Source organism: Varanus komodoensis, unplaced genomic scaffold (assembly GCF_004798865.1).
Source record: "Varanus komodoensis strain SLA01 unplaced genomic scaffold, ASM479886v1 scaffold29_1, whole genome shotgun sequence".
Lineage (NCBI taxonomy): Eukaryota > Metazoa > Chordata > Lepidosauria > Squamata > Varanidae > Varanus > Varanus komodoensis.
In genome coordinates this window covers 8,980,142-8,988,846 of record NW_025335759.1, presented here as the reverse complement: position 1 = coordinate 8,988,846, position 8,705 = coordinate 8,980,142, and the positions used below count along the sequence as shown (strand labels likewise).

Sequence of the window (8,705 nt, the reverse complement as noted above, 5' to 3'; positions counted from 1 at the left end):
CCGGGTACCTGAGATCAAGATCAGTAGGAGGAATCCTAGCAGTGCAGCCGCCGCCGCCGTCCATCTCAGTACAGCGCTTGTCATGGCTTGAGGAGCAAAAGCCCTCAAAGAGCCAAGAGCCAACCTTCCAAGGAGCCGTGGAGGTAAAGGACGAGAGGGCCATATTCTGAGATGGCAGGAAAATAAGTTATTTATACTCGTCACTAGCAGAGATTGGGCAAGGACTGACTTGCTGAGACAAAGACGAGTGTGGACCGACAGTTCTAGTGAGGGAAACAGTAAATAAACACAGCTTTGAGGACAAAGGGGACAAGGGAGAATAGCATGTTCAAATGTCCTTTTGGAAATCCTAAAGGACGGGCAGAGAAACAAATGGGGCAGGTTTCATGGAATTTTTCCAGGGGAAGGAGACCAACCATTTTTCACAGGTAGGGCTTAGAGCTTTCAAGAGTTGTAGCAGGTTTCTTTTATTCTTTTCCCTAATGCCTTTCTCTCTTTTGCACTGCTAGTATGGTGCCAACAGAAGTGGACACAAGGGCTTCCTGGCGTCCTTCACCAAGCTCCACAGCCAGTGAAGTTCCAGTAGGAACCAGGGATTAAGCGGGGGATTTAATCCTGCAATCATTTAATCCATTGAACCAGGTCCCTCTTCTGATCATGGTGCTTGAGAGATCATGGAATAACACACACCCAGTTTGGCACTTTGGCTTGTGGAATGGAAATGTACAGATTTCTGGGACACAAGAAGGACACAGTGTCCTTGAAAATCTCCTTTTCCATGTGCTTGAGAGAGCAGTGCAGCTTCGAAGTGGGCCCAGCACCTCTCCTGTCTTGTTTATTTCAAAAAAGCCCCATGAACTGGCTTGGGGTGGCCTTGCAAGCAGCTGAGCAGGACAATCCAAGCCTCCCGAGATGAAGTCCCGCACTCCACCCACTACACCACCCTGCCTCTCCAAGGGACCACTTTTATTTCAGGAGCCACGTTATCCATTTGGTTAAGGATGGAGGTCTAAGTTGGGGCATATTCCAGATCTAGAGCCCTGGGCTGATTTGTTTTGCAAGATGAAATTCAGATGTTGAAACACACATCTGCTTTGAAAGTGAGGCTAAGATGAAACGCCCTTTGGCCGACACACATGGCAGAGGGGCCAACCGGAAGAAGGCTTTCTAGGATGGCCTGGACGTGCTCTTCATCACCACAATGGGAGCCACAGGAAGCAGGCAGAAGAAGGGCGCAACCTTGGGCTCGGCTAGTCCTAGATGACTGGCCGGGAGCTGCTGGGAATCGCCGGGCTTTTTTCTGTCCCAACACGTCTTGGAACATGCTGTGTTGGATTTCAGCACTGTGGTCCTGGGAGAGAAGACCCATGGCTGCTCCTCTCCCTTCCTCACCAGCCTTCATAGCCCCATCCCTCCTCCTCCTCCTCAGCTCAGTCCTGGAGAGAGGATCAGGGTCAGGATCCTTTCCCTTCCCCACTGTGGCTTGTGCCTGCTCTCTACAGCCCCCAGGAGGAAAGCCTCAGCATCCCTTGGCCCCTTGGGAATATCCTAACCTCATTGCTGGAAACGCAAGGCTTCCTGGGCTCATTTATTTATTTATTTATTTTTCGATTTATATCCTGCCTTTTTCCTACAAAGGGCTCAGGGCAGCTTAAATCAATCTTCTCCTCCATCTTATCCCCACAACAACCACCCTGTGAGGTAGGTTGGGCTGAGAGTCTGTGACTGGCCCAAATTAACCTAGTTGGCTCCATGGCTGAGTGGGGATTCGAACCCAGATCATCTGCATCCCAGTCCCATGCTCTTAACCACTACGCCACACTGGCTCTAGACAGCGTTTAGATGCTGTCTGGCAGCCCATGCTGACCATGAGCTGCTGGGCCCGTCGTGGGCCACAACCTGGCTCCCCCGAGGCCCGTTCTCTCAGCTCCGGGACAGACGTGGCAGTTGTCCTTGGCCGGCACACCAGACCCAGAGGGGATGGAGGCAGGATGAGAAGCAAGCCTTGCCCAGGCGAGGGTCAGACTTCGCTTGATGCAGCAGGGCCAGAGGCAAGGCTGAGCCAGAACAGGGCGGGTCGGGCAGTGACAAGGTGCGGCAGGACCGGCGGCAAAGGCAAGCACAGGCCTGGGCAAGAGCGAGACAAGTCAGCAACGCCTCAGGACCAGAGGCCGGCGCCGCATCAGGAACACACGACAGCCGCCCGAGGGCTGTCCTGGAGCAAAGCGGAACCTTCCTGTTCTGTTATTCTGTGATGCCTTGATAGGAAGCAGCGGTGGGGAGTGTGGGGGGGGATGGACGTAAAGCCAGGAAGCAGGAAATCATTTGAGGTTGAGCTACGAGGGTACAGGGAAGACCCTACAAGTGCTAGTTCAAGGTCCAAGGTTGTGCACCTCTGGGTGGGTGTTTGTTGCTCAGAACCTCAGAGAGGTCCGCCTGGCGCTGTCATTATTTGTTTTTCGGCGCCAGGCCAAGACCTTTTTATTTAAACAATATTTTAATAATTGTTGACATTATTTATTGGTTTTAAATTATTTTGCCAGGATGTATCCAGATTTTATATGCATCTATTTGTATAAGTATTTATTGATGATGTTGGAAGCCGTCCTGAGGCTTATGCAACTGGGACGGCACACAAACATTCCAAATGAATAATTGTTCTAGCAAGTTATCTCATGCCACTCTTCATTCTGTTAATAGGTGTGTATTTTATTAATATGTATTGCATTAATATAATCTTGAAAGTAACATTGATAATACAATTTGAACAATAGCACAGGCCTGAAAAAAGCTACTAAGGAACAGGAAACCTAACTCTGTCATCCTGCTTTAGATGGCCAGGATGTGACCCAGATTTCTATGGTGTGTAGGGCACAGCAGAGGAGGAATCTCCCCTTGCAGGGAAAAGATTTTTCGGCATAAAATGAATTCTCCAGGCTGTGACCTGGCAAGCTTATCACTGCCTTCTAGTGCTCAAGATTTTGGCCTCACAGCTGATGTGCGAACTGGGTGGGTGGAAGCAGAAGTGAGTTAGACTGACTGCTCTGGCTTCTCCCCTTTCTTTCTGCCCTTCGTACAGAAGCCAGCCGTCACCACTCCGGCCCCATTTCCCACCACCATATCCCAAGGACTGCCAGTCTGAGGATTACCAGCAAAGGGGCAAGTTGGATGGGGCACCGCTGGGGACCTGAGCCATTTCTTGGTGGAATAAACGGGAGGATGGTTGTTGGGTTTTCATTGAAATCAGCGTCATATTTGTCGTAGTCATAATTCGATCCCGTGGTGGGGCTGCTGGGGCTGCTTTCCCAGGGGTGGCCTGGTGGAAGAGACCACACTGTAGGCACTGGAGAGGTTCTGTTGATGCCGCCTTCAATGTCAGGGTCAGTGGCAGCGGTGGAGAGACGTGTGCCATGAGTACCAGGAGAAGGAACTGATTGGTTGTGCTTCTGGATTTCAGCAGCTGCGTTCTTGGCGTTGCAATAGCTGCCAGTACAGCAGGACCCCTTCTGGCTGGTGATCGTCACGGGGCCAAAGGACTGGCTTGAAGGCACTGCACAGGCCTGACGCTGGCAGGTCCGGACGTACATGGGGATGACGAGGAGTCCTGTGGGTGGGGGGAAAGAGGAGAAGAAGCATGACACCGTGTGAGGTGGCATGGCCTCAGGGCTCGTTTCTCCCAGAATGCAATGCAACACACAGGGCCTGATGGGAACATGTCTACCCCATCGAGGAGCAAATCGGGGAGAAAGTGCAACTTGAGTGGGTCAGACGCCCTTGAGGACAGTGTGAACTCTGAGGGCCGTGATCTCATCTCATGCAGGACACACAGGTAGCTGTGATTTATTTATTTCAAGAGCTAGTGTTGTCTCCCACCTTTCCATCCTGCAAAATTCCCAGAGCAGCTTCAGTGACTATGTCCACAGAGAATAATACCTTTAAGTCATGTATTCTTGCTACCTATTTTGAGTTTGCCTTGCATTCTTCCTGCACCCTTGCCTGTACTTGTTCATCCAAAAAGCTCTACAAGCAAAACACCTGACAGCACATGAAAATCATGAACCTGAGTCACATGTTCGTAAGAACCCCTGGGTTGGTTAACTCCCCATGGGGGTGCTGAGAATGAACTGGGAGGGAGGCTGCAGACTGGGGGGGGGGGTGGATCCTGGCTGCCCACCTGCTGAGTGGAAAAGCTTAATGAAACTCCAGCTCTGCTCTCTGTGACACTAAAACTCAGAATTATCAATAGTTGACGTAGGAGCAATGCAGATGTGTATCCCAAGAATGAGATGTGAAATGTTCCTCCTCAACAACCTTACAGGTTGGACAACACAGACCGGGGCACAAACGATTCCTGCTGGGAGAAGGAGGCACTCTATTTATTTGTGTGTTTGTTTGCTTGTGATATTTATATGCTGTCCTATCGCAAAAGCCTCAGGACGGCTTACATAAATAAAATACAGTCTCTTTCCCATGCCGTTGCAGCTACTCAGGGTTCTTTGAGCCTTGGGCAGCCATGCCGTACGAGGTGGGCATAAGTGGATGATGGGAGACAAAGTCACAAATGAGAACAAAGCAAAAGTACAATCAAGGGCCAAGTCATAGGGTGCATCCCATAGATTATCATTATTTTTAGCAGGGTATCCTAACCCACATAGTGTAGCAATGAGCAGGTAGGGTCTCTCACAGGCTTGCACATCATGGATCGGGGATCATGTGCTAGAGCATGCGCTTCATGTTGATCGCACCTATGCAGGGACGAACAGCGCTTTGCATAAAATAGTCAGAAGAGCCTTCAAAGGGTTCTCCGGAATTCCTTTATGTTTCTCCAGCCCCTGTCCCTGGCAGTCCAACTTACCTCTGCCTGCTTTTGACAGCCCCACAGTTCTGCTAGCAAAAAATGGAAGGGTGTGTGTGAAAAAGGGTTCCTCAGAGGACCCAGCACTAAGGACTGACTCACCTACGGTGATGGTGCTTTCTCCTTGGTAGCACTGCGAGTATCCTTTTCTGCATCTCACTCTCTCCAGGAAGGGTTCTGTGTGCTCAAAGTTGAAGCCGGAATAGCACAGGCTGGGCCAGTCTGCTCCAAGCACTTCCAGAAGAAACCAGAATTAACTACAAAGGGCCTGCACCATATTTCTTTCCCAGCCACCATGACCAGCTGACCTGGCCTTCAACTGGAGGGTGATGTTGCTCCTGATAGGGTCGTCCCCCCATTTCTTCCTGCCAAGACTCCTTAGGGCTGGCCCAAGACATATTTCTTCTCAAAGTGGATGACAAGAGGCCCTCTCTCCCCGTTCCATCCAAGGAAACTGCTTCAGAGCAGTAGGTGAATCTGGCAATCCCGGCACCTTCCACCGCACCCCAAGAATGAAGTCTGGGTTGGGTGTGCCCCACACGATGCTTGGCCATGGAACTCTGTCCTCCAGCAACCCGCCACCACCCCATAGCTTCTGCATCTGCTCCCCAGCCCAGCTGGCTCGCTCTTGTTAATGCAGGGTAGGCAAGACGTGGCTTTCCAAATGCCTTGACCTACAACTCCCATCTGCCCTAGCTCGCATAGTGGACAGTGAGGAACTGGAAGCCCAAGCGTTTGGAGAGCCCACCTCTGGCCAAATGGAAAGGGTGGCCATGAGGTGTTGTCTCTTCAACAGCTGCATAGCGAGCAGAAATGGGACCTGTTCCTAGATCGCCATGCCTTGAAGAACAGCCACATGTGATACAAGCTACTGAAGGCATGCCAGTAATATCAGCAGTAATACTTAACACCTATTCTACGAGGGGAAAGTCATGCATTCTCACTTTCCCCCCGGGGGCCATTTTTACCTTTCTTCCCTCCAGGGCTGCTGGAGACCTTTCCCGGGGCTGTTTGCACATTGCAAAAGTCATGGAGACAATAGTGGACATCAGACTGGGTGGCAACGTACTGTTCCCCAGAGGTGACGGATGCGTCTTTGTGACGGAGGTCTTTAAGAGCACAGTCTCCGTGGTTTACAAGCACAGTTCCTCCATCTAAAACAGGAACAAATAGAGAGAGAGATTGATGTAATGGGAGGCTATTCTGAAGGCCAACTTTACCGGGGATGGGGGTCTAAGGGTGATTTTCTTACAGTGATTGTTTTGTGGCAGGTTCCACAATGTGGTTTGATCTAGCATTGAGGCAGCCTCCAATAATACAGGAGGGAATTCATGAGTGGGCAAGTCAGAAGCTCTCCCCACAGAGAAGGTGTTTCAGGAAGTGCTTCAAGGCCACTTAAACTGCTATTCCAATTCTGCTCTTTCCAAGATGGCATAACTCCCAGAACCTATTGGCTGCCATTTTACACAGTTTATATACCACTCCATAGGCCAACATGGAATGATTTTGGACTGAAGTACAAATTAAGATGAAACAGGCACACGAATTAAACAACATGCTAACAGGAAAATCAATAAAGCCACAGCCTGTTGGTTCAGGAAGACTCCCTGAAGCAAACGTGGTTGGAAGAGGTCCCTAAAGTAATAAGATGCTGACACCTGCCTGACCTCCAGAGACAGAAAACTCCACAGAAATGGGGCCACCACAAGGAAGGCTTTTCTCCAGGTGGAAATTGCAACCCTCATGAAATCTGTGGCCTCCCTCCTCATGCCCAATAATACCAATATTTCTACTACTAATATTGTAGATGTAGAAACACAGAAACAGAGTGAGTCAGAAGGGGTCTCCTGGGCCATCTAGTCTGACCCCCAGCTCTAGCTGGCTCTGCTCACGACGTGCCTACTATGAAGAAGGGATTCTTTTAGTTTGCCCACAGGTAACTGGAATGCCATGGAAAATGTGGGCAGAGGCCAAGCCGGAAAGGAAGCATGACATGAACTATATTGATTCTCTGCAAGAAGAACGGAAAAGAGTGGGAGCCCCGTGACTTTGCTCGATACAACTTGAGCTCAGTGCTTCCCAGTAACGAAACTGTATAATGACACCATTTACATACAGAGACGAGGATCCTTAGAGGGGTCCCAGGGTCAAAGCACTGGGATATGTCCTTGATGCCTCTGAGCTTAGCTGCCCGTCCAGGTTAGTGGAGGAAGGAGAATAGATTCCCCCTGAGATAATAGATGGTTGTGAACTAATCCTGTTGTAAGACTAAATATTTTGGGGGTTGGCTTAGTCTTGAATGGACAGTTAAGATCCACCAGCTTTACAAAACAGATTAAGAAAACTGCTAGAACAGGTTGGTTGACTGTGAAATAACATGTTGATATTTACTGCCAAACAAATATAAACATCTGAAAATCTAGAACTAGTGGCCCTAAGCATCTTTGGGACATACGTGTCCCTGTTTGCCTTTCTCATCCAGTCTCAGATCATTCCAGTTGAAGGGGTTCGACATGATCAGCTCTACAGTGCCCTTTGTCAGTTCATTAGTCTCTCATTTGATCCTGATGAATTAGGCGTTTTGCTCTGAAGTGTGACTCTTTGGTGTGACGCACAACCATGGAGGTCAACACAGCTTCCCACATCACTGCATGGTTCAGAGTGCAGGGAGGATGTAACCACAGGGAATCCTAATGGTCAGCATGCAATTTTTAGAAATTGGTGATTTAAATTCTAAAAACATGAGCGGAACATTTTTACTACATTTCTAGCACCTGCAAACAAATGAAAGTAAATCAATTTTTCGTTTTTCTCTCTGAATTTTGATTGCATCCCAAATGTCACTTCAGACCTCACATAAACCCACTGGGAAGGCAGACACGCAATTCTCATCCTGAAGGCATTTGGCATGACAAAATTTTCCCTCCTCTCCATTGCTTCTTACTGGAAGCTGAGGTCACGAAATATAACAGCTGAATTGGGTGCATCTTACATAAGATTCGCTTACCTGTGCTGAGTTCAAGTTGAGCCCACATGCAAGCATTCGCTTCAGAGGAACATGTGACATTCATGCTCTCTGTGGACAAACTAAACCTCTTCTTTCCCTCGGAACTGAAAAGTGTGACTAAGGTGGAGTGGAAGCAGGTCAAGGTAGATGCCCCTGAAGAGAGAGACAAAAATGGGGTGGGTTGCGGGGACAGATCCTGGAGACGCTCTTGGGATGCTCGCAGCTATGCTAGTCCTAAGGACTCGAAGTCAAAACCAAACCGCACCGTTAGAACAAGCAAGAAAAGATAAACTAAAACATTGTTTTTGGATAGCAAAACAGAAAATATTTTTTGAAGGACTAGAAAGTCATTTCCAACTGAATGAAAGGAGGATTGGTGCAGGATTGCCCAAGTTATATATCAGGAAGACCCGGTGGGTCCTACAACGAAGTATTGCAGTATATCCTAACTCCCAGTAACAGGAATGTTTCTTTACTGGGTACCGACCAGACATGCTCTTCTACGGGGCTGGGTAAGGGCTCAAACAAGCTATTTCACTTTCTTCATAACTGTTGCTCAACATCCTCATTAACACAATCAGCATCTAAACGCATCAGCTGCCCTACAACCAGGGTGATTTCTGGAGTCTGCTGGACAGCCTCAGTCCTTCTTGGGTGGCTTCTGTCCTCAGTGTCCCTGTTTTGGCTCCAGGCCTGTTCTCATTCAACCCCCCGAGTTTGATATCAGAGAGACTGATAGGGATAAAGGCTGGTACCTGAGATGAAGAAGATCGTTAGGAGGAAGGCTGACGGTGCAACAGCGGTGGGTCTCCATCTCAGTGGGGTGCTGGCCATGGTCTGAAG

General features: G+C 49.1%; 1 protein-coding gene across 1 annotated transcript; it reads right to left on the bottom strand.

Moving 5' to 3' along the window:
• Positions 1-2,688: 2,688 nt before the first annotated feature.
• LOC123025872 lies at positions 2,689-8,705 on the bottom strand. Its single transcript, XM_044434984.1, has 5 exons — positions 8,618-8,705; positions 7,863-8,015; positions 5,824-6,009; positions 4,958-5,089; positions 2,689-3,604 (listed from the first exon to the last, which is right to left on the bottom strand). The coding sequence occupies exons 1-5, from the start codon at positions 8,694-8,696 to the stop codon at positions 3,090-3,092; spliced, it is 1,065 nt and encodes a 354-aa protein (XP_044290919.1). The 5' UTR covers positions 8,697-8,705; the 3' UTR covers positions 2,689-3,089.

Excerpts from the sequence above, each read along its gene's own strand:
- LOC123025872 (XM_044434984.1), bottom strand. The coding sequence starts at position 8,696 with ATGGCCAGCACCCCACTGAGATGGAGACCCACCGCTGTTGCACCGTCA. Across the intron at positions 8,016-8,617 it reads AACGATCTTCTTCATCTCAG|GGGCATCTACCTTGACCTGC; the intron begins GTACCAGCCTTT and ends CTCTCTCTTCAG. Across the intron at positions 6,010-7,862 it reads TCAACTTGAACTCAGCACAG|ATGGAGGAACTGTGCTTGTA; the intron begins GTAAGCGAATCT and ends TTCCTGTTTTAG.